Source organism: Muntiacus reevesi, chromosome 18 (assembly GCF_963930625.1).
Source record: "Muntiacus reevesi chromosome 18, mMunRee1.1, whole genome shotgun sequence".
Taxonomy (NCBI): Eukaryota; Metazoa; Chordata; class Mammalia; order Artiodactyla; family Cervidae; genus Muntiacus; species Muntiacus reevesi.
The window spans coordinates 14,964,486-14,991,353 of record NC_089266.1 but is presented as its reverse complement, the minus strand read 5'-3'; the positions used below and the strand labels follow the sequence as shown (position 1 = coordinate 14,991,353).

Genomic DNA, 26,868 nt, shown 5'->3' with positions numbered 1-26,868 from the left:
TGAAATGAAGATTAATTCTGCTCTTACAATATTTAAATTTTCTGTTCATTTTCTTCAACTAAGCTATTATTTTGTGTTTGGGTAATATACTTGTGTATATCTTTTTGAACCTGGGGAAAGGTTCGTGTTCCTTAAGTGACATTTTAGTTCTGCTTCCAAAATACAGTTATAAAATAAAAACATGCATAAAATCAAAAAGGGGCTTCCCAGGTGGTGCTAATGGTAAAGAACCCGCCTGCCAATGCAGGAGACATAAGAGACGCAGATTCGATCCCTGGGTCTGGAAGGTCCCCTGGAGAAGGGCATGGCAACCCACTCCAGTGTTCTTGTCTGGAGAATCCCATGGTCAGAGGAGCCCAGAGGGCTTCTCTCCATAGGGTTGCAGAGTTGGATATAACTGAAGTGATTTAGCACCCAAAATCTAAAAGAGAATCTATAAAGTATACTGTCAGACTCTTCAGTCTTTTCTCACATCAGAAGTCTTTTGAAGGATTTCAGTTTGAGATTTTAGGTTTTAAAAACTTTGGTTTTAAAAATATTATGTGGAAATTCCCTGGGGTCCAGTGGTTAGAATTTCACACTTTCACTGCCAAAGCCCAAGTGTGATCCCTGGTCGGGGAACTAAGATTCCACAAGCTGTGCAGTGCAGCCAAAAAATAAAAAATGTTATTAAATTGAAGCATATTTCAGTAGAATTTAGATTATCAGAAATCATCACCTATAGTTTGAGAGTGTGGCAGGCAGGCAGCAAGAATTAACTTCCCTATTCAAATAGCTAGGTATTTTCGCAGTACTCTGGCTGTATTATCATAGTAGAATCGCCAGGTACCTACATTGCCTGAGAATAACTCAAGACACTGCTAGCAATCTCAGTCATAAGGGGGTGATACAGAAAATAAGTGGCTGGAATATGAAGCCATTATTCTTTAGCAGCTGTTCAAAACTACATCAAGGGATCATTTTAATCCAGCTAAGTTGCTGTCTAATAATTGAGACCAAGACTTTTGCAGAACAGTCAGGCACTCTGACATTATCAAAATGAACCATCATATCCGGACCTGGTCCAGGCTACAAAGTCAAAGTTATATTTGTCTCTCTTAGTTACCTGATGAGTGCCTAGATAGGTTTATCTCACTGACACAAGATAATAAAATACTTATTGTAGGCAAGAGCTCCTATTTTCCAGATGAAATTATTTATGTTATGCAGATGATAGTGTGATACTTCTTCCCCATCTCCCTCTGAACCTTTTCTAAGCCAATACTCTTTGTTCCATCCTCTGGGAGACCATCAGCATCTGTCATCAGATGTGATTATGAGGAGAATGGTTCATCCAGAACATCAGTGACTGTGGAAGGTGTTAATACTCATTTCTCAAAAAGTATTCACTTCTATATAATGACAAAATTTTCTCTCCTACGTTCTTTTAAATATGATGATCCCCAGCCATGATGTCATTTTAGAATCCTAGAATGCTATAACTTATGAGAAATTGCTAGGTAAATTCAGTCTGTCCGAAAGAGAAGCATTTAGATCCTTACTTACATAAAAATGGAAACTATAGCTACCAGCCTTCATGGTGCATCCCAATTTACTTCTTAACTAAGCTGCAGTGACTCCTAAGAGAATTCTGGCTCTGTTGAGAAGGTCACTGAGCACTTCATAGGAAACAGAAGTATAAGCTTCTTTTGTTCTCTTTTGAGTTTACTGAAGAGACTATAAATTATTTCCCTTCTTGAGCATACATGCCTGTTGAGATTCATTATTTTACCCAAGGCAAATACTAACATTTGTTGTTGTTGTTTAGTTGCTAAGTCGTGTCTGACTCTTTTGCGACCTGGTAGACTATAGCCTACCAGGCTCCTCTGTCCATGATATTTCCAGGAAAGCAATACTGGAGTGGGTTGCTATTTCCTTTTCCAAGGGATCTTCCTGACCCAGGGATCAAACGCATGTCTCCTGCAAAGGCAGGCAGATTCTATACCACTGAGCCACCAGGGAAACCCAATATTAACTTCAGGTTTTACAAAAAGTTGCCCACATGTCCATCAACAGACTGGATGAATGGTGTACAACAAAGAAGAATGTACTACCACTGCAGACAACATCATGGAGAGTGCATACTTTTTGAAGTACATATATTTATATAAAGTTCAGAAAAACAGCCAAAGCTATGGCACTTCTATGGTGAAAAACTAAAGTAGTGATTACCTTTGGTGGGAATATCAATTAAGGAAGCCTTCTTTATATTGATCTGAATGGTGGTTGCCTTGGTGTATACACAATAAAAATTTATTGAGCTAAACATGTAAGATTTATGTACTTTATAAACTATACCTCAACCTAAATATATATAAAGTATATGTTTAGATTCTTGTCTTTCTAAAAGGGTTTTCCCTTGTCTTTGGTTTAGAAATAGCAGTCCTAGGTGACATAACTAGATCTTTGAAAAAATACCTGCTTTTTAGTGCTGATTAAAAATATTCGGATAATTTCAACAACTGGATGATTTACTTAAAGCTATCAGAAGTTTCTTTCTTTTTATTGCAAATAGTATTCCATTGTATACTTATAGCTCATTTTATCTGTCCATCCCCAGTTGATGGACATTGAGGGGTTTTTTGTTGTTGTTGTTGTTGTTGTTTTTCATTTTTTTGCTATTCTGAATACTGCTGCTATAAACATTCTTATGCAAGTCTTTCAGTAGATACATGTTTTCATTTCTCTTGAATAGATATCTAGGATTGGAATTGCTAGATCATAGGGTAAATTTATGTTTAACTTTTAAAGAAACTGCCAAAGTGTTTTCCAAAGTGTCTGCACCATCCACAGTGTCTGAGGGCTCCTGTTTCTGTACCTCCTCTCTGCCATTTGTTACTGTCTTCCCTCTTATTATGATTATTCTAGCAGACGTGAAATGCTGTCTTGTTGTGGGTTTAATTTGCGTTTTCCTAGTGACTAATGATGGTGAGCTTATTCTGTGTGCTTTTTAGCTATTCATATGTCTTCTTTGGTGAAATACCTATTTTTTAATGGGTCATCTGTCTCCCTGTTATTGAGTTGTAAGAATTTGTTGTGTATTCTGTATACAAATCTTTATCAGAGATATGTTTGCAAAATATTTTCACCCAGTCTGTTGCTTATCATTTTGTTTTCTTATTGGTATATTTTGAAACATAAAACTTTTGAAATTTTTATTCCTTTTTTGAAGTATAGTTGATTTACAGTGTTTCTGGTGTACAGTAAAAGTATTTCAGTTATTCATATATATTTGTATGCGTCCTTTTTCAGATTCTTTTCCATCATAGGTTATTACAAGATACTTAATATAGTCCCCTGTGCTATACAGTGGGTCCTTATTGGTTATCTATTTTTTATATAATAGCGTGTATCTGTTTATCCCAAGTTTCAAATTTTCCCCTCCCCCCTTTTCCCTTTGGTAACTGTAAGTTTGTTTTCTATATCTGTAAGCCTATTTCTGTTTTGCAAATAAGTTCATTTGTATCACTTTTTAGATTCCACATGTAAGTGGTAGCATATGGTATTTGTCTTTCTCTGACTTCACTTATTATGATCATCTCTAGGTCCTTTCATTGTTGCTGCAATGGCATTATTTCATTCTTTTTTATAGCTGAGTAATAGTCCATTGTGTGTGTATACCACATCTTTTTTACCCTTTTATCTGAAACACAAAAATTTTGATGACATCAGTTTATCTGATTTTTTTCTGTGGACCATGCTTTTGGTGCCATTTTTTTTATCACTTTAATAGAAAGGAAACTTTATATCAGGTGTCATAACAGTGACTTTTCTTTGTTATTAAGGTTTATTTTAATTTGAATATTGAAAATTATTCACTTACATACTTAAATGCTCTCTCCTATCTTCATTTCCTTCTCCCCTCCCCCATGTTAAAACATAAATAAAAGGGATAATATAAGTCTAAATTGTTGTTCCTATAAACCTTAATTATTATGTTTTCATCTATCACAATGGTCATCTCGTAACACTGGCTTTTCTGGCTAGCAGAGATTTTCTGGTTCTTAAGCAATACTAATCATGCTTCTTCAATAGCTCTGTCCTGGGATTAGGATTAGAATAGGGTTTATACTGTCTGAGTAACATTTACTGTGTTGAACAAGATACTTCATTATAGAGTTATTTTCTTGTCAGTGTTGAATGTAATACAAACTGACCACTAGTAACCTACAAGGCAAATCATAGGTCAGAAGTAGTTTGTGTTGGGTTGTTTTCTCTATCTGGAAACCATGATTTCACATCCTCACACAGAGGGAGGAGGATAAACCAGATTTCTCAGTTATTTTCAAAACTTAATAGGTTATACATTTAAAGTGTTTCCAGAATGTAGAAAGACAAATTTACTTCTACCTGCTAACTGTGTGATGTGTGTAAATATTTGATAAATCACAGTTTCTAGTAGTTTTGTGTGATTAGATCTCTAAATCAGTTTTTGAAGTATATTTTCTTAGCTCAGGAGGGTCCTCTCTTCTCATTTTAGCTCTAGATATACATGTTTTGGACTTTCCCAGTGGCCCAGTGGGTAAAGAATCTCCCTGCAATGCAGGACACGCAGGTTCGATCCCTGGGTTAGGAGATACCCTGGAGGAGGAAATGACAACCCACTCCAGTATTCTTGCCTGAAAAGTCCCATGGAGAGAGGAGCCTGGCAGGCTACAGTCCATAAGGGTCACGAAGAGTCGGACATGATTGAGCAACGAAGCACACAAAGCAAATACATGTTTTCCTTCACTTTCTAACATGTACACAGAGGCGGCTCCCCAAGGTGGTGGAAAAGCAGATGCTCAAATCTCCTTGGTGAACAGGAATAATTGAGGATTTCAAATACGGGATGACCTTGAAATAGGGGGAAATGTTAGTATATTATACTTACTAAATTGTTCTAAGCATATGAATGGGATGGGGGTGATGAATGCCAAAAATAAAAGACTTTATTTCAAACCCAACTTTTAAATTTCCATTGTTTTTTTAAACTTTATCTCAGTATGACTGATGTAATTATTTATTTTAGAGATTAATTAATGATGAATAATGATATGAAAATACCATTTGCATCACTAAAAAAAACCTGGGGGGGACTTCTTGGTGGCCCAAGGGTTAAGAATTCACCTTCCAATGCAGGGGAAATAGGTTCAATCCTTGGTCGGGGAACTAAAATCCCACATGCAGCAGGCAACTACTGAGCCTGAGCGCTCTGGAGTCGGGAGCCTGTGAGCCACAACTGGAGAGAAGCCTGCTCGCTGCAACAAAAGACCCCTTGTGCTGCAAATAAGACCCACTGAAGCCAAATAAGTAACTAGATACATTAAAAAAAAAAACCTGGGGGATTAATTGTTTGATTGGTCTTTGCTGTGTTATAGACTTCTCGCTTCGGAAACGAAACATCCTCTTTAGCCTGAGCTTTATGCCATCTCTGTAGGACCACATCTGTCAGGACCAGGAAATTGTCAAGGAGTTATTTGAGGCTAATGCAGGATTGAACTCTAAAGAATAAAACTGTTATTCGTAAGATTCTTGAATTTGAAAAGACTTGGAAAGGATTTGTGGCTTTTATAACACTTTTATTTGCAGGGAATAGAGTCAGCATGTATAAATGCTTGTGGTGGGACTTGCCTGGAGTCAGACGATTACAACTCCACGCTTCAATGCAGGGGACACAGGTTTAATCCCTGGGAGGGAAACGAAGATCCCACATTTTTTTAAGTAAAAAATATTTTAAAAACAAAAACCATAGCCACTCACAGTTTTAAAAAGAAAAAGATGGATAAACCACTTTAAGAATGTCCTTGATGACACAATAAAAAAAATTTTAATGTTTATGGTGATTAAAAAAAAATAATTTTGAAGATTTTCAACTCACTACAACATAAATTGAAGAAATATAGGTAATAAAATTTTTCGAGCAATCATGTCCTTTTTATTAATTACTAAAATAGGTCTGATTAAATAAATATATTGGTCAGTTAGACTTAGCTATAGAAACATAAAGATTCTTAAACAAGTGAAGTCTAAAGTTAATGTACCAATTGAAAGTTTCATATGCCACATATGAAGATAGTACTATTGATAGTACTATTTAGTGAAAACAGAAACTTTTAACTTGAATAATGAAGTGATAAAAGGTGAGTTTTGACAGTCTAGCATTAAGGCTTGGGTTTTTCCTGGAGCAACTCTGTTTTCTGAATATAAATTTAGATGTTTATGCAACTTTAAATTAAAATTCTAAAATAGGAAAAAATAAAAACTGTCTTTTATTGTTTTCAAAATGTAAATTGCTATTAACATTTATTTTTAAGTCTGTTGTGTTGGAAGGAGGTAAAGAACTCTCGTGAATTTGTGGTTGCCTGGCAGAAATTATCACAGAGTAGGCTGTCTGTGGTCATCCTTGATGTCTTAAAATGAGATTGGCAATGAATTGGAGGGATATGGGGAGCAGGAAATGTTCACTTACAACAGCTGTCCTCAGTGCTTTGTGTGAAAATAAAAGAGTATCATGGAAACATCCAACAACAGAAGTCAGTTAAAATATAAACTCTCACCATCAACATCTTAATGTTCGGAGCTGCACATTTTCCTAAGGAAAGGATCTTAAAAATCAGGTAAATGCAAAATGGGAATCTGGGGAATTTAAATGAATCCAGTCAGAAACTGGTGGCTCAGATGGTAGAGAATCCGCCTGCAACACAGGAGATCAGGGTTCAATCCCTGGGTCGGGGAAAACCCGCTCGAGAAAAGAATGGTTACCCACTCCAGTATTCATACCTGGAGAATTCCATGGAGAGAGGAGTCTGGCAGGCTGCAGCTCATGGGGTCGCAGAGTCGGACACAACTGAGTGACTAACACTTTCGTTTTCAATCAGAAACTGTAATAAAGATTTTTACAAAAAAAAAGAAATCAGAAATGGGCTTTTCCATAGTCAGAATGTTGGCTTTATGAATCAGTGGTGTTGGGACAGCAGAGTGGCGTCTTGCCCAGGCTGTAGCAAACATAAAGTATCGTTCCAGGCTCCCTGCTAAGGTCAGCCAGAACGGCAGTTATGCTACTAAAGTCCGTTTGTGTAAGTGGCAACTGATATAAGAAGAAACGATTTAAACTGATTCCAAACTCTATAATAGAGAGTTGCCTCTGGAATGTCTTGTACCAAATGTTGTCTGCTGGATTTTTTCCCTGCCCACTTGTGTATTAAATTCAAGAAGTATGTCAGTTAATTGTTCAGTCAGTGAGTCAGCTGTTCCAATCTGATGAAATCCCAGGAAAATATATGCTCCCTTTTCCACTTCCCTCTTCCTTCTCTGAAAACAAGACTTTCCTTTTAGTGACATAGTTTTATGGGCTTACTTTTTAAAAGCATTTTCTTTGCACATAAATTTTTTTATTGTTGATTTGGTTTTCTTCTTTTGTCAATTCACTTCAGCTATTTATCTTTTTTTTTAAGCATCGACATATATACACTACCATGTGTAATATAGATAGCTAATGGGAAGCTGCTGTATAACACGGGAGCTTAGCTCCATGCCCTCTGCCAACCTGGGGGGATGGGGTGGTGGGAGGAAGGGGTTTGAGGGAGGCTCGAGAGGGAGGGAACATGTATACTTATAACTGATTCACACTGTTACACAGCAGAAACCAACACAACATTATATTGTCCCTTCAGTTAAAAACAAAAAAAAACTAATTATATTTGTATCTGTATTTGTTCATTACATATTATAGTACTAATTTAATTTGACAAAATTATCTCGAAAGAAATCGCCAGGACAATTTCACAGTAAAAGTGGCACTATGAAGTGGGAATATGTATGTCCCCATAGATCTATCACCAGTGTTCATTTAGAATGATGATGTGCAAGATACTGTTGCTGCCAATCTCTTTCATCCTTAGCTTTCAGATAACCCAGGGAGACAAAGCCAAATTTGTTATTCATTGATTGTTTAAATATAGCCAAAACACAAATGTGTCTGTTAAACACAATCATTTAGTCATCATACTAGCACTTATTTATGCCGGGCACTCTTCAAAGCACTTGAGAATTATCAATAAACAAAACAAAGACTCTCACCTTCATGGAACTTGCATTCTCACCAGGGAAAGTAAAATAAACATAAACAAGTAATTTATATAGTACAATAGAAAATGATATGTGTTCTAGAAAAAAGTAAAAGGTCAGCAGTATCTGAAGGAAGATAGTATGAACGTCATTGGAGCCAAGCATGTTAGCATGGTGATGTCTGCTCAACATTAAGCTGAACAGTGAGGGAGGTGAGGACAGAGCCAGACAGATCTCTAAATCTAAGTAGGACTAGCCTGGAATTTAGTTCTGTATGGAGCATTATTGCAGGGCTCTGAATTTAGAAATGGAGTTATCAAAGATGAATCAGACATTGCCTTTTTATCCTCAGGAACTCACTATAATCTAGTAAGAGAAGACAGACATGTAAACAATAAGCTGAATAACACAAGTTCTAAGTAGCCATATATGTATGTGATTGCTGAAAGGGAGAAGCAGTTAATTCTGACTAAGGCAGCTGTCAAGGAAGCAGAAAAAGGGTAGCCTGAGCAAGTTCTGATGGTGAGATATTTGACAATGTATGACAGCGACTTTTTCTCAGAAAATGGCTTGCAAATGGAAAAGATTCATGTGACTGTGCTGAAGAATACAGGTCTGTACAGTTGGTGAAGCAAAGGCCACCAGCACACAGTCTCCTGGCTGATCTTCCCGATATTTGTCTCACATGCCTCTAAATACTGTATTTGAAGGATAAGAATTTTGAAGATGATTTAGCAGAAAGAAACAAAATAAGACTAAGGAGAATAATTTAGTAAGGAAAAAAGTAAAGAAATTATTTTGGATTATTTGATCAAATAGCGATGGATTCAGAGGCCAGCAAAAAAAAAAAAGATATTAATTGCTAAAATAAGAAAAGCATTGAATGTTTTAATAGACTTCAGTCAATTCAGTTCAGTCTCTCAGTTGTGTCCAACTCTTTGCAACCCCATGGACTGCAGCATGCCAGGCCTCTCTGTCCGTCACCAACTCCCAGAGTTTATTCAAACTCATGTCCATTGAGTCGGTGATGCCATCCAACCATCTCATCCTCTGTCATTCTCTTCTCCTGCCTTCAATCTTTCCCAGCATCAGAGTCTTTTCAAATGAGTCAGCTGTTTGGATGAGGTGGCCAAAGTATTAGAGTTTCAGCTTCAACATCAGTCCTTCCAGTGAATATTCAGGACTGATTTCCTTAATAGATTTGGGTAACCATAACTTAGTTGCAGTCCATATTAAAACAAGTTTCCCACTGGTTTCAAATCTCAGCCCTGAATCAGGACTTGAGAGCTATTGTGCCTAATATTGAATATCTCTGCTTTTCCTTAGTTCAGTTTGCCTGTAAGTATTTGGACTTGTAAAGGAATGAACTGTTATTCAGTTCAGTGATTACAGTATTTTTTCTTTTTCTTCTAATGTCTTCTGTCTGAATTGAAAAATGTGCTCATTTTTTGTTTTGTGAGAAAAAAACAATAGAACAACTGATGTTTATTTTCTAGGAATTACTGAGGTAACGCTTAATTTAATAAAACTTGTTAAGTTCACACTAAACGTTTATATTTTACAAAAGCTGCCAGTAACTCATCACTGAATTTAAGAAATTGAACATGTAAAACAAAAGCTATGCCAAAATATTTTTCTTAATACAAAGTAATTAAAATGGATTATATAACTGTTACTTAGTTTGAATCTGTACTCCATGTATAGATCTCTTGTAGTTTAAAAGATTCATAGATGGATATAGTGTATAAAAAGAAGAGATTTTATGTTTTTAACAAAACTTTTTGCTATACTTCATGTTCTGTGTTTCTGTTATCATTCTGCCTACTATCAATGAAATATACATTCTCTTTTTATTAAAACATGTCAAATCATTTTAGTGTGTTAGTACCCCAGTCGGGGTGGTGTCATTGTCCATGGTATTTTTAAATAAGAGGTTAGATAGTTATCTATTCTGGATAGTTTGGTTTTCAGAATGCATAAATCAAGATTATTTTTTATTCTTCTGATATTCTCTTCCTCCCTCTGGTATGTAATGTAGCATTTGTCTTCCCTTTTGATTCAAGTTCCTTGGGCTGACTTTCAGAGACTTATTTCTTTTTAAAAACTATATGTGTAATTTAGATAAATTCCTTTTGTCTGAGTTTCTAGTAGATCCAGGTAAATAAAACAGTTGCAGTAATTGAAGAGTGAAGGGGATAAATGTCTCTTGCACTTATTTTTGCATTCTCTTCTCTCTTCCTCTCCCTCTCTTTGATTTTCCCCATCTTTTTTTCAGCTCATGGAACACTTTGTAGCTTTCTCTGTGCGCCTTTTCATAACCCACCTTATGGTTGTTTGTGTCCTAACCTTGCTTGGGGACGTGGACAATGCTTCATTGGAGCTCAGCGGTCGCGAGGGGTCTCACTGTGCCTCCTCTCACCCCCTCTGTGTAGAACAGTCACAGAGATAGACTGGCAACAAAGCCAGTGAGAACAAAACCTGGCACGTAGAAGGCTCTCAGTAAATTGTTGTCGTGGAATTACTGAACCCTACATAGTTGGCAACAGACTGAATTAACAGTTTTTTAAAACATATGTTTTTTACAATTTTATTTATTTAGGCTGTGCTGGGTCTTTGCTGCTACGTGGACTGTGGTGAGCGGGGGCTTCTCTTGTTGCTCAGCATGAACTCTGGGGCACAAAGGCTTCAGTTGCAGCTCCCGGGCTCTAGAGCACAGGCTCAGTAGTTGTGGTGCACGGACTTAGTTGCTCCATGGCATATGGGATCTTCCCAGACCAGGGAGTGAACCGGCGTCCCCTGCATTGGCAGGCAAATTCTTAACCACTGGACCACCAGGGAAGTCCTAAACAACCATTTTCTGACAGAAGTTTTTTTTGTTGTTAAAAACTTTTTTGTCTTCAGCACTTCCTGATTCTTTTTTTTTTTTTTTTTACTTCCTGATTCTTGATTTCTTCACTTTTCTCTTCATTGTGAGTGGACCCAACAGCTCTCAGTGTATAGCAGTGGCAATACATTCCCACTCTCTTCTACCATTTTCTCTATTTTGTGGCTAGGTTAGAGGTTAAAAGATTTACAGATGCAGTGGGACGCCATTATCACTTGATTATCTTCAGAGAGCAACAAATGTTTTTTGGAATTCAGGGACATTGGCAGTTCCCTAAATGCTAACATTTCCATAACATCCTATTGGGGGAAAAAAAACCTGAATGAACTTTTTTGGCCAGCCCAGTATGTGCAATTCTTTGTTCATTGTCCCAGGTGTCCACCTTTCCGTTATATACATACATATACACACGTAAAAATTATTTTCAGTGTTTTCATATTTCATTCTTTACCATGAAGGGAAAATGTCAAAGATAGAGTTTCATGATCCTTTTACAACTTAATATAATTTGGAACAGATTTCTCCACTGATGGTGTTTACAAAAATGGGTTTGTGACCCAAAAGAAGCAAACACTAATCATCTGTGCTGTCAGGTAATGTGTTTGCCAGCCTGTTGCAAGTATTCTTCATAAACTAAGCCATTTGATAGTGAAAAAAGAACTTTGGACAACTCTTGACATGTTTCTCCGGCCCATGTTTCAGACATTGTTGGGGACTTTGAGTTGAGCAAATTCTCGGTAAAGTGTCTGCTCTCATTCCAAAGTTTGGAGATACAGACTAACTGAAAGTTTTCTAAACTTCTGTCTTCTGACTAAGCTCTTCTGTCTTATCAGCCACAAGCTCTGCCCACTTGGAGGACCTCGCTTACCTGGATGAACAGAGACATACACCTTTGAGAACTTCTCTTCGAATGCCAAGACAGAGCATGGCCGGTGCTCGCACGCAACAGGATTTAAGAGGTTAGAACCACAAAAGGGCATTGCATGGGGGTACCCAGGGGAAAATGGAAATGCGCGGTAGGCAAAAAGTTCCTTTAGTTCCAATTTTCACACTTATGTAAGCCTCCCTTAAGATGTGGGCATGTCACCAGTTCACTTCTGCTGTATCTAGAGAGAAAGAGGAACACATACGTTGTACTCATCCTAGAAAGGCAGTGGGATTATCAACAGTTGGAAGCATTGATTCCTTGAAATTCTGAAAGAAAACAAGTGGAAAGGGCTGGTGTTGATGGGGGAAAGTCTTTTAAGATCTTGGATTTTAGAAGTAATTATTGATCAATTTCAGCCCTCACCCTATTTCAGGTGAACTTGATGCTGATAATTATGTGTTTGACTAAAGAATGCATCTCATTTACAGTCTAGTGGCCATTTCTAGTTAAATAAAATGCTTTTATTTTCTTAGAATTTTAGTGCCTCTAGTCCTGTTCTGGCAGCATGTAAACAATTTATCCTTTCCCACTCAGATACCTGTTTCTTTATGCTCTTTGTGCTTCTGCAATCAGACACCTGATCCTTTTGAAGACTTTTCATTTTGTTAAAACCACAGTCTAGTTGAGAAGCCTGTTATTGGTATCTCTGCTTGTGCCTCTTGTTTACACAAATGAACCAATCTGTGATAGTCTTAACAAATGGTCTCGCTTTTTCTCGTATCAAGTAATCCATAGCTCTACTACATCAGGTGCAGCTTATTTTATCTTCAGACTGTCTTCATCTTTGCTCTGTTCTCCTCACCCCTGTCCCATACCCTGCTGTAATCTGAGTAGCACCAATTGCATAGTTCACACAAGAAGGGACTCAAAACACACATGCCTACTGTCCATTCTGGAAGTCATTATACCGATGGTTTTTCACTGATGGCTGGGCAACTATAAGCGTGAAGTAATTGGTTGTGTTGCTACAGTTACCATACCTGTCATCAACATAGTTTTAGTTCCCAATCCTGTCCATCTTGTTTTTCATCATTTCTTCAGTTAGCCACATACTAGTTGCTTATCCCAGAAAGTGGAATTATGTCAAGTACTATTTTAATGCTGGTAGATTATGTCCAAAGCCTGAATAAATTTAGTCAAAGAGCAAATAAATTATTTGTGCCAAGGCCGAAATGCATGGCTATAATAAAGAAGATTGGCTACAACTGTTAATCTTATCTAGATCTTCAGATTTGATTGAAAATCTGCCACATTGGCATAACCTTGCATCACATTCTGAAAAACATACTGATATTGTTGATAATATTTTCTGCTTTGCTAGTCATTAAATAATGGATTTGACACTACATCAAAAACAAAATTAATGATGTGTATTTTTTTGTATAATACAGCTGTGTATTTTTTGATAGTGTACTTTAAAAAATTTTTTAATTGGAGAATAATTGTTTTACAACGTTGTGTTAGTTTCTGCTGTAAAACAAAGTACCTCAGCTGTACATATGCATACATACCCTTCCTCTCGAGCCTCCCCACTGCCTTCCCCGCCCCCCATCCCACTCCTCTAAGTCATCAGGAGCACTGAGCTGAGTTCTCTGTGCTATACGGCAGCTTCCCACTAGCTATCTGGTTTACAGATGGTTCAGCTGTGTGTTTTTGAGACCTCTTCATGTTGGGCTGGAGAAGGCAATGGCACCCCACTCTAGTACTCTTTCCTGGAAAATCCCATGGGCGGAGGAGCCTGGTAGGCTGCAGTCCACAGGGTCGCTAAGAGTCGGACATGACTGAGCGACTTCACTTTCACTTTTCACTTTCATGCATTGGAGAAGGACATGGCAACCCACTCCAGTGTTCTTGCCTTGAGAATCCCAGGGACGGGGGAGCCTGGTGGGCTGCCGCCTCTGGGGTCACACAGAGTCGGACACGACTGAAGTGACTTAGCAGCAGCATGTTGGGCTCCACTGATACTTGATGGCACATATCTGCTTTTAGTATCTAAAGATTTAGTAAGATCTTTGACAAATACACCCTGGTGAGTTTGATGTTTATACATAGATATCAGCTGTGTAAAGAATACAATGAAAATCTTTTCCATTTCACTGAGCTTCAGCCTAAAGTGAATCCAAAGATTTTTTCCAAAGCATACCTAAGTCTTTAGGAAGCTCTCCACCTGAATAATGCATTCCTCACAAAATGAATATCCTGTCCCTTGCAGATAGGGTTTCAACTTATTGTTTACATTCATACTTAAAGATGGAGTTTGTCCACTATAGGGAAAGAGCAAATCAGCCAAGATGGCATGGTCAGCCTCCCTCGCCCCACACTCTCTCACTTTCGCCCCACATTTTGTAAATGATAATTATGTAACAGCTAAGATCACTTATAGCACCGCACATGCACATCACAAGGTACTCGCTTGACCACAGGCTACTTATGTTCTGTAAGCAAATATAAACTCCACCTGAAAAAGTCTCTGCGACTGCATTCTGGTGGTGAGGCTGCATTAAGGCTGTGTCCGCTGGGTCAACCCCAAAAGGAGAAGATACAGCACTGTCTGCCACTCCAGCTGCTGTGCCACTCAGGAGAGAAGAAACGTGTCTGCAGTTCCTAGGATTCCTTGAGTTTTCTTCTAGCTTCCCTGCTCCCACCTTGCCTACCCTGGGCTCCGTGAACAGTGTACACAGTGAGATACAGCGAGACAGTTGGTGTAGTTGACAGGATCAGCGAGACATCCATTGATGAAGATGCTACGGTATTATGATATTAGTGTTTCAGTTCCTTAAAGTTGTCTTTTCTTTCGCATTTTAGCAGCCAAAGGTTGAAACCTGCCATCCAGATGAGTGCATTAATCCATGAGATGAGTGTTTACTAAGAAGTATTTTGTCTTCTAAAATTAGTTTATGTTAATTTAGAACTTTGAGGCCCTAGACAATAGCCTTCCCTCAAAAACATGTTATCTTGATTACTGTTTACAAATGAACTCCGTAGCTTAGACATTAACAAGAAAGGAAAGCAAACAGGGACAGACTTCCTTGTGTTTCTGTAGACCTGTTTGGCAAGCCTTTATATTTTGTGATTGTTATATCTAAAGCATTACATTTTGTTATAGAAACAGAATCATATTGTTTTCCTGGCATAATTTTAAAAAAACATGTCACGTCACATTTTCTAATTTTATTTAAAGGAACATACAAATTGCAGTTGTATTTCAGTTTTATATCTTTCCCTAACTCTGGTTATGATTGAAGTAAAGCAGCTTTACCCCCCAAAAGTAATAAAGTCATTGAAAACCTTCTTTAGTGCACATTAAGATACATCTTTCTATATTTTAAAGTGTAACTCAAACAAATCCTGTTAGATAGTTTTAAAATCACAGTTCTGGTTTTAAATGAACCTGAATCTTCACAGAAGGTAGTTAATGGTCATGTACAATGTAGGATATCCAGTAGGTATTAAATTTATGGACAGATTTCAAGTATAGAGATTATCTGAAATAAAATCCCTTGAATATATGAAGAGGTGGCAAGCATTGGACACTTCATACAGGCAGTCCCATACTAGTTTGTTTAGAGCAGTGATTGGCAAGCTTTTTGGTCCCAGGAACTCTTTACACCCTTAAATTATTGAGGACCCTACAAAGTTTGTGTTAGGTGAGTTATATCAATTGATATTTACCACATTAGAGATTAAAACAGAAATACCTGCTATCTTTTTTTTTTAATAGTAGACCCATTGTGTGTTAACATCATGTAAGCTCTGAAAAATTCCACCCTACCCTTGTGAGAGAATGAGAGTGGGAAAAGGCAAATAACCTCTTAGTATTATTAGTCTTGCCTTTGTGGACCCCTAAAAGCGTCTTAGGAAGCCCCAGGGGTTCCAAGATCACACTTTAAGAAAAACGAATTTAGAGGATACCATTGTAATTCACAATTAGTTTTATGCCTTTAATGATCACAACAGCCTATTTGCAGAAATATGGAAAAGTGTAGTTTGTGAGTTGGTTAGAAGTTATTCATGGACATAGTTTAATAGTAGAGGCATAGTTCATTTAGCAGTTACCTTAATAATAACTGCAGTTGTTTGAACATAATAATAGTCTTTTGACTGCTTGAAGCAAAAGTTGCTGGGATAATCCACGAGCTATAGTTTGGATCTTCAAGTTGGGCATTAGTATTAACATTTGCTTCAGTAGTAAAAAAAAAAAAAAAAAGAACCTTTTTTTTCCTTCACCTCTCATGACAGCTGTTTTGAACAACTGTTCTAGCAAAATTTATGTTTCCAGAGACCCAGCCCAACAATGAGAAGGAGGTCACATGAGTGCACTGGTCAGAGTCTTAGTTCAGCAAGTTAGTAGTTTCCTAGCTGGCAACCATCCTAGAGCTTGAACTCTAATGACAAAAGAGTTACAGTAGATTGTGTCCCAGTGCAGAGTATGCAGCTGACTAACCTACTGCAAGTGCCTTTCCGGTCCCAAAGCCTGAATGTCCTAAACAGATACTAATTTGAAACCTTCAAGTGTTTAACTCAAGTCTTAAAAATTGTTTTGAGGGTCCACTTTTAATTTAATCACACTTTGTAAATGTGGAGTTTCATGCTAGACCTGAAACTTCTCACTCTTTCTGACCATCCTAATGGAATCTGTTTTTACCCAGAGAAAGACAGAAACTAAGTTTGCTGTCCAGTAAAAGGAAAGAAGAGGGTGTTGGTTTTTATGCATAAATGTTGTAAATCTTATGATGGAATATATAAATAGAACCAGGGGCATTAAAATACGCAGAGCATACCATAGCATAATGACTTTGAATAGTGGTAGCTACTTGGGGTAAATTAATAACAGATTATTAATGATAAGATGCTGGAACCTGCCTGATATGAAATCATAATCACGCTGTTCTGCTTAAAGAGATTATATGTTCCTTATTAAAATTTCGTTTCTCGATATGTGTTGGTTTCCTTAGGACTTTTGCTAAATCCCATTACATAAATGGCCATGCACAAGCATTGGATTTAGGTAATAGCAGCTTTAATAGATTCTAGTTTGGGGGGCATATATGCAAGTGATAGTCTTGACTCACTGGCAGAACTGATGTGAAATTGACCCTGCCACTGTTAACTTGGCTTTGTCAAAGCAAATAATTGAATTTTTATCAAATACAATCAGGGCTTCTTGCCATTTGTGAGTCCCTTCCTTTTCCAAAACAATGACTCCTTTCTAGAGATGACTAAGATGTATGTCATGAAGCTCATCAGCTTGCATTAAACCAGTGAGTCACACATCCCTGAGGTTGCTTAGTCATCTTCATCATTGCCTGGCTCGCTCTCACATTTACAAGGGGATATTTCCATCAGTCTTTTCTGTCTCATTGTACATTGTTTTATTTTTACAAGATTAAATTTCTTTCTTTTTTGGTAAGTTGAAAATCCAGCAATAAAGTTGCATGCACATAACTGCCTATATATAAATATTCGAGTAGGTTGTAGGTTTTGGTGTATGAATTGATGCTCTCACCCCTAGCCAGCTCTTTTGCATAGTACCCTAAAATTTGAAAATGCAGTGCTCAAACTGGATGTCTTTGAATGTCTGCTAGAAACGGATTTGTACTTTTTGGAGTAGTAAAACTGTAATTTTTTAAAATGGATCACTACTTGTTAAAGTAGCTACAGACAGGCCCACAGGTCTGGTTTTTATGTAAACCAGCTTTAGTTGGTAAGTTTTATCTTAAAATTTGAAAGCCTGAACAGTGGCTAATATACACCAAAGTTCCCCAAGAAAGACGTGAAAAGAGAGAATTAACCTTTGAGAGAGAAGAGTCTATAAACCATTTAGTCTTTTATCAGGCATAGATCAGCCTCTTGCATTAAGTAACACACTGCTGAAGAAAGGCTTCAGGGTAACATGAAAGGAATTCCAATCGTGATCATCAATTCTGCAGAAATAAATCACTGAAAATGTTTTTAAATGCCTTAAGTGCAATAAAGAAAAATAACCATTAAGCCGTTTTTATGTTTTGATCTAAATTAGATTTAAAGAATAGCTTCCCAGTTAATCTTTCTATTTATTTTCTCCAAAGGTGACTAAATCTTATTAAAGTTACCATAATGCCAGGAAATTTATTTAGGTAACACTTTGTAAAACATTTTTGATTCAGTAAAATGATCTTAAGCGTTCCAACCTTGCAGTATGTAATCAAATATTTTTTATGGGATAACTTCCCCAGATACTAATAAAATATAGCACTAGAGAATTTCCTTTGTAGGGTCATAGCTATTTCATCACTGAGTGTTCAGTCTAAAAATGTTTAATCTTAAATTTCAAGTAATTAGCCAATTCTGATTTCCCAGTAAAAATCTCACCTTCAAGACCAACAATCTAATAACAAAAAACAATGTTGATATAGTTATATACTTTTTATCAGATGTTTCACATTTTAAAATCTTTACTGTTTTTATAGTTTTCCTACATTTTGAGGTATTAAATGTGAGGAAACATGTAAAAATTGGCAACATTAGGGAGAGTTGGATTTTCCCTATTTCTTTTACTGTTTTTCAAAGATCATTGTTTCCTTCCTGAAAATTCCACTTAGTAATGACTCCAAAGTTTTTCTCAACAAATGTTCTAAGACCAATGTCTGAAAGCTGAAATTTAATATTCAGGTTATTTAAAGACCCAAAATATTATTTCCCAGAGTGAAATAAGCCTTTTACCTTTTTTATCCTCACATTAATAGAATACAATAGACTTCCCAAAACACTTGAGACAAATGCTGAGAATAGGAAACTTTTAAACAGTAAACAGCAGTGTGTTACTATCATAACAAATGATAGCTTACATTTATTGGGGTTCTTATTCTTTACAGACACAATGCTAAGAGTTTTAAACATGTTTAATCCTCATAACTCTGATGCAAGTGGTAGTAGTAAAGAAACTGGGACTTTGGGAGGTTTCTAACTTGCTTAGAGTTACAATGTCTAGTCATTGGCAGTGCGAGGATTCATTTCATATCTGGTAGACTCTGGAGCCTGTGCTCTTAACCACCGTGCTATCTTATGTCAGAGACAATATAATATAAAAATCTTTACCTTAAAAATAGCAATACAGTAGCTTATTGTACATAGTGCAGTACACTGGGGTGTTGGGGATGGGACACAGCTGTGTATAAACGCTTAATTGCCAGATGATGGTGGCCAGGGCCAGCGGGGAATGGGAGATGGGGCGCTGCTTTTCAGTGGGGATGTGAAGTTTGAGACATGCAAGATAAAAAGGTTCTAGGGATCTGCTGTATAATATTGTGCTTGTTGTTAATCATCTCATATGATTATTGGCCATCAAATATCTTTTTTAGTGAAGTGTCTATTCAGATATCTAGTCTGCTTTTGTGTTGGGTGGTTTCTTTTCTTATTAGTGAGTTTTGAGAGTTTGTTATGTAATTTGGATGCTAGTCCTTTCTCAGAGGTGCACTTCCCTCATGGCCCAGTGAGTAAAGAATCTGCCTGCAGTGCAGGAGACCTGGGTTCAATCCCTGCATCAAGAAGATCCCTTGGAGAAGGAAATGCCTGCAGAAGGCAACCCACTCCGTATTCTTGCCTGGAGAACCCCATGGACAGAGGAGCCTGGCAGGCTACAGACCATGGGGTCACAAGAGTCGAACACGACTTAGCAACTAAACCAACTACCACCACTTTACAAATATGTTTTCCCACTTTATGGCTTGTTTTTTCATTCTCTTAACAGTATCTTTTGAAACAGAAGTTTTTAGAAGTTGAGCTTATGAATTTTTGTTTTTGATGGATTGTTCTGGCATGTATATAAGATTTCTTTGGCAAACCAGAAGTCACAAATACTTTCTCCTATATTTTCTTCTAGACATTTTACAGTTTTAAGTTTTATGCTTAGGTGATTGATTGATTTTGAGTTAATTTTATATGTGGTGCATTGTATGTATCAGAGTTTTTGGTTTTTCTTTTTGGCATATAGATTTCTATTTGTTCTAACATCCTTTGTTGCAGAGACTGTTCTACTGAATTCCTTTTGCACCTTTGTACTGTCAAAAATCAGTCATCCATATATGTATGGATCTGTTTCTAGACTACTTCTGTTCTATTCATCTTTGTCTATTTTGATGTTAATACCACATCTTCTTGATTACTATAACTTTATAATAAAGCTTAAAATTGGGATTGTTAACCCTTCACTGTTACTATTTATTTTCAGGGCTTTTCTAGGTTCTTTGTATTTCCATATGAAACTTGTAAATTTCTACCCAAAAAGCCTGCAGGAATTTTGACAGGGATTGCATTGGATCTGTAGATCAGTTTGGGGAAAACTGACTTTTTATCATTGTTGAATGTTCCAGTCCATGAATATAGTATGTCTCTCTATTCATTTAGATCTTCCTTAACTTCTCTCAGAAATGTTTTCTCATTGTACAGATGTTGAAAATATTTTGTTATATTTATCTTTCAGTATTTTGTATTATGCTATTAAAAATAGTATTGCTTTTGTTCTGATTTCTAATTGTCCATTGCTAACGAACAATTATATAAAAGTACTATTAATTTTTTATTTTTGTATATTGTTCCTGTATCCTGAAACCTTGCTAAACTCACTTGTTATTTTTCATGACTTTTTTATAGACTCTGTAGGCTTTTCTACATAGATAATAATATTGTTTGCAAATAAAGATAGTTTTATTTCTTCCTTTTTCTTTTTCTTGCCTTATTACTTTGACTAGAACTAGTGCAATGTTGAATAGAAGCAAAGAGAGCAGAAATCCTTGCCTTATTCTGATCTTTGGGAGGCAACATTCAGTTTTTCACTCTAGGTTTTCAGGAGATGCACTTTATTGGATTGAAGTTGTTCCCCTACTTTTGTTAGTTTGCTAAGAGTTGTTTGATTATTTTTTTTAATCAAGAATTTTGTGTTGGATTTTGTCAAATGGTTTTTCTGTATATATGTGGAAATAATCATATAAGGTATCTTTTTTACTTTGTTAATGTAATAAAGTACATTGAGTTTTCAAATGTTAAGCCAACTTTGAATTCTAAGTGTAAAATCCACATGATCATGATGTATTTTTTTTTAATATTGGCCTCAATTTACTATAATTTTGTATATGTTTTTTGCGTCTGTGTTCATGAGATATATTGGTTTGTCGTTTTCTTGCAATATCTTTGGCTTTAATATCATAGTAATGAGAAAGTATTCTCTCCTTTTTAGGTTTATAAAGAGTGTGTGTAAAATAGATATTATTTCTTCCTTAAATTATTGGTAGAATTTGTTCATGAAGCCATTAGGGTCTGGCATTTTCATTATGGGGAGATTTTAGCTGTCAATTCAGTTAGTTTATTAGATATACATTATTCAGACTATGTGTTTCTTTTTTAGTGGGTTTCATTAGTTTGTGTCTTTAAAGAAATGTGTCTCTTTTATATAACCTGTTGAAATTTATTGGTGTAAAGTTGTTCATAGTATCCCCTTACCCTTTTAATCTTTAGTCATGTTGCCCATCATTTTTTGTTCTATTCTTACTGGTATTGTATGTCTTCTCTCTTTCCTTATTAGTCTGCTTAGAGGTTTATCAGTTTTATTAAGCTTATTGTAATCTTTTATTTTCATTAATTTTTTTCTGTTGTTTTTCCATTTATTATTTTATTTCCACTCTAATTTTTATTGTTTCCTTCTGCTTACTTTGGGGGTTTTTTTCTTTATTTTCTAATTTGCTGAGGTAAAAGATGAGGTCATTGACATAGACCTTTCTTCTATCCTAATATAGGCATTTTAATGCTATAAATTTATTTAGTAATGCATTAGCTGTATTTCACAGATTTTGTATTTTCACTTTTAAAATACTGGTTTGCTTTTTGAATTTTTCTTCAACTCATTGATTTTTCTCAGGAATTTCCAGATATATTTCTGCTATTGATCCCTAATTTAGTTGTGTTTTGGTCAAGACCATACTTTGAACAGCATGAATTCTTTTAAATTTATTCACAATTTTTTATGAGCCAAAATATGGTCTCTCTTGATTAATTTTTCAAGACATTTATAATACTTGTGTTTGGGGTGCCCTCCCCCCAGATTCACTGATTGACTAGAAGGACTCACAGTCCACAGCATATAGTCATTCCCATAGTTATGCTTTATTACAGTAAGATGATACAAAGCAAAATCAGCAAAGGGAGAAGATGCATGGGGCAAAGTCCCGAGGAAACCAGACAGAAGCTTCAAAGTATTCTCTCCCACTAAAGTCACACAGGATGCATGTGATTTCTCCAGCGAGTTGTGACATGTGTGAACATGAGAGCTCATTAGAGATTCAGTGCCCAAAATTTTTATTAGGTTCTGATCATATAGACCTCCTTGCCTAAAATATACCAAAACTCCAGACTCCCAGAAGAAAAGCAAACATTCAACATAAACAGTATTGTTTGTACAAACAAATTAGGCACAGTGAGCCATTCTTTTTAGTTCTGGGAATCATGGGAATCCTCTTGAAATCTACATTCCCAAACTTCAGGTAAGAACCAGCCTTGCAAGCAGGCTTTCTCAAGGGTAGCAGTCTCAAGCTATGAACAGTTATGGTAACTGTTTTGTTTGCCATAGTATAATTTTGTTTCTCTCCTCCCAGCCTGTATGTTATTATTGTGAGACAGTTTACTTATCTAAATGTTATAACCATCCCCCCCCCCCGCATATAAAGGTCAGTTATCTTTTAGAGTTTTTAAAAAATCTTATATGTTAATCCACATAGTTCCCATTTCTAGTGCTCTTCATTTCTTTCTTTGTATTTTTCTATCTAGTGTCATATTTATTCTGCCTGAAGGACTTCTTTTAATATTTCTTATACTATGGATCTGCTGGTGACTAATTATTAATTTTTTTGATTTTAAAGTGATATTTCACTGTTATTTTTGAAAGATATTTTCAATGGTATAGAATTCTAGATTGACATGTTTTATTTTCTTTCCATAAATTAAAGCTTTAGGTCTACTACCTTTTAATTTGCATTGTTTTTGACAAGAAATCTGCTATCATTCTTATGTTTCTTCCTCCATACTTAATGTGTCTTTTTATTCTCTGACTGCTTTTAAGATTTTTTCTTTACCACTAGTATGAGCAGTTTGACTAGGATTTGCCTTGGTGTCATTTTCTTCATGTTTCTTCACTTGAATCTCATTGAGTTTCCTTGATCAGGAAATTTATAGTTTTTGTCATTTTGAAAATTTTATAACCATTTTTCTTTAAATGTATTTTTTGTCCCCCACCTTCCAAGACTCTAATTACACTTATTATTTGACCCCTTGAAGTTGTCTCACTGTTCACTGATGCTTTTTTATTTTTTTTAATAATTTGAAAAATTTTATCTGTTTTCTCTGTGTATTTTATTTATTTGTTTTTGGTTGCACTGGGTCTTTGTTGCTGCATGCAGGCTTTCTCTAGTTTTGGCCAGCGGGGTTGCTGTTCACTGTGGTGCACAGGCTTCTTCTTGCAATGGCCTCCCATTGTTGAACACAGGATCTAGGTGTTTAGGCCTCAGTAGCTGTGGCTCACAGGCTTTGAATGCAGGCTCATTAGTTGTGATGCAAAGGCCTAATTGCTCCATAGCATGTAGAATCCTCCTGAAGCAGGGATTAAACCCATGTCTCCTACATTGGCAGGCAGATTCTTAATCACCGGACCACCAGTGAAGTCCCTCTCTGTATATTTAATTTTGCATAGCTTTTTTACTGTGTCTTTAAGGTTACTCATCTTTTGTAATGTCAGATTTCTCACAAATCTCATGTAGGTGTTTTATTCATTTCTGATTTTTTTTCTCTAGAAGTGCAATTTGGGTCTTTTGTATCTTCTATGTCTCTTTTGAACATGCTGAATATAGTTATAATCATGGTTTTTAATACTTTTCTCTGCTTATTCTAACACCTGTGTCAGTTCTGGGTCAGTTTCAATTGATTGGTTTTTCTCCTAATTATGGTTCATATTTTCCTGCTTCTGTGCATGCCTGTTAGTCTTCACTTGGATGCCAAGCATTATGAATTTTACCTTATTGGGTGTTGCATATTTTTGTATTCTTCAACTTTTTTCTGGAATGTGCCTTAGTTATTTGGAAATAGCATGATCAGTTTGGGGTCTTGTCTGTAAGATTGGAGTAGAATCAGAACAATATTTGCAGGTGTCATTATTCTGTACTACTGGGTCAAGGTCTTCCTGGATATATCCAGTGTCCTGTATGTACATTGTGAGGTTTTCCATTATGACTGGAAGAAACGGGCACTATTCCTGGCCCTATGTAAGCAGCAGGTACTCTCTTTAATCCTCACACTTGTGTCAGTCAGTGCTCCGCTGATGACTCAAGGGTTACTCCACAGGTCTCCAAAATTATTTCTTTATAGCTCTTTGTCCTTTGAACTGTCACTGCCTTAGTCTCCCTGGATTCTCAGCTCCGTCTACTCAACTAAGGGAGTCTGTCAGTATCTGACTGGATTCTCCCTCCCTGCACTGTGGTCTAAAAATTCTGTCAGTGTTGTGAGTGGTCATAGCATTGACCTCATTTGTTTTCCATCTCTCAGGGATTATTATTACTCATTGCCTATGTCTAGTGTCTTAAAAACCATTGTTTCATATATTCTGTCTAGAGCTTTGTTTGTTTATCTTGGTTTTAGGTGGGAGGGCAGATCTAGTCCACATTTCTTCATGTTGGCCAGAAATAGAAATTGGATGCCAGATTTTTAAAATGAAAATTATAGTTGAAATGAACCAAAGCATCAACCCATCTTTCATCAGAAAATGACTGTCTTGAATTGGTTAGAATTGGGTTTTCTGTAAGCTAAAATACATATTTTACCTATAATAATGAGGAATTTTAAATATAGTTGTTATTTACACAAAATAAACCCCATGTGTCACATTAGCAAGACATTAGTTACTAAATGGATGTGGGTGGCATCAGTCTTCTCAGTAACTTTTCAAAAAGAAAAGGAAAATAGTCTTTAAAAATATATATAATCTATCCTCTTTGGACACTAACTCTAAAGCACATTTTCTTCCTTCTCCCAGTTTCCTGTGGGAATATGATTGTTTGATTATCAGTGTCTTGGCCAGCATCCAGGCCTTGCCTGTGATATGCACAGAGCTTGGAAAATAACAGTTTTTCTTCCCCAAATGTCTTGTTACTTAATGGCCCTCTTGTTTATGACAGTAAACTTTAAATAAGAATTTATCTCTGACCGGGATGGGGAATTTGTGTAACTCTATGGCTGATTCATATCAATGTATGACAAAACCCACTGAAAAATAAAAATTTAAAAAAAAAAAAAAAAGAATTTATCTCTGAAAGGTGGAAAACAGATGATTCATTTATTTTTGTTATCATTGTACAGTTCAAGTGATTTTCAAAGACCTGGGTTTGCATCCTATAACTGTCTTCTTGTAGCCTTCCTGTCCTACCAAAGACAAGTCTGTGAACATTTCCCTGCAGTTGAGAATGGAAAATTCATATTCACCGTTTTCATTCATGAATTCATTTATTAAACATTATTGAATGTACATTCCCTATGACAAGAGCTGCCCTAGTTAGTAAGGACTTACCAGGTTGGGTAATTGTGGTAGGGTTAACTTGATGAGATGGGCCTCCCTGGTGGCTCAGAGTTTAAAGCGTCTGCCTGCAGTGCAAGAGACCCAGGTCCGATTCCTGGGTTGGGAAGATCCCCTGGAGAAGAAAATGGCAACCCAATCCAGTACTCTTGCCTGGACAATCCCATGGACGGGGGAGCCTGGTAGGATACAGTCCACGGGGTCGCAAAGAGTCGGACACAATTGAGCGACTTCATTTCACTAAGTTGATGAGATACAAGGATAGAAGTGTAGGTGCTGACATGATTTTATCAGATACATATAGTTCATGGCCAAATACAGGAAGGATGTGTGGGATGTAAGGTTATTCATTTAAAAAGCTTGTTGAAGTATATGGTGAAAAGCAAAAGATGTTGAGAATCTGAACTATATGTCACTCAGTTGAGGATTAATTAGGTTCTGAACTAAGAAATTAATGTGAATTTTGTTATTTAGCCTTATGAAATAGATATTCTTATTATTCCCATTTTACAGATAATTAAACTGAGGGCTTAGAATGATCTGGAAGCTCCTCCAGAGGTTATATCACTGTAAATAGCAGTGGAATGGGAAAAGAAAACAGGAAATATATCTGAAAGAAATTCCTCAAGAATCATTGTTAGGTCCTATGACAAATCAGATATAAAGGTCCAGAAAGAAGAAGTCCTGATGAGTCCCAGGTTTCTATCTTGGGAGACCAGACAGATGGGGATATTTAATTCACTGAGACGTTGAATGGAAAATAAAGAATAGGTTAAGGTGAATGAGATCACACTTTAGTTCTAAACATTTTAAGTTTGAGACATCTACTGGAAATCCACAGAGAAACTCTTATAAGTTGCTGAAAATGCTATATAGGAGTTTAGAACTGGGATCTGGAAGAGAAATATAAGCCATCACCACTTAGATAGTTGTAAAAGCCATTAGTCTATTCCTTTGAGATTACCCAGGAAGATCATGAAGAAGAAAAAAACAATAAAATATAGAACCTAAGATTGGTATTATTTCAGAGAGAGGCAGAAGAGAAGAATCATTGAAAAAGAGGAAGAGAGGGCCCAAAAAGAACTAGAAGAAAGTGTTACTGTGTCAAACCCAAGAAGGGAATATATTTCAAAAAGTGGGGATTTGTTAAAAGTATTAAGTACTGAGCTGTGGTTAAGCATAAAAACTAAAAATAATTCACTGGACTTAAAAGTTAGAACGTCTTTAGTGTCATTAACCAAAACAGTTCAACAGAGTAATGTGGGAGGAATCTAGACTAGAATGAGTTACTATTACGGAACTGAAGACAGCAAGTGTGGCTCTTTCAGTAGTACGTATATACCATGGAATAGTACTCAGCCATAGAATGGAATAAAATTG

General features: G+C 36.4%; 1 protein-coding gene across 3 annotated transcripts in view; it reads left to right on the top strand.

The window, feature by feature from the left end:
• The window catches only part of TANC2 (tetratricopeptide repeat, ankyrin repeat and coiled-coil containing 2), a 373,034-nt gene that overhangs the window by 242,598 nt on the left and 103,568 nt on the right, over positions 1–26,868 (top strand). For all 3 annotated transcript variants that reach the window (XM_065909779.1, XM_065909778.1, XM_065909776.1), the window contains one exon: positions 11,806–11,931. In XM_065909779.1, coding sequence (XP_065765851.1) covers positions 11,806–11,931 — 126 coding nt within the window. The remainder of the gene's footprint in view (positions 1–11,805; positions 11,932–26,868) is intronic.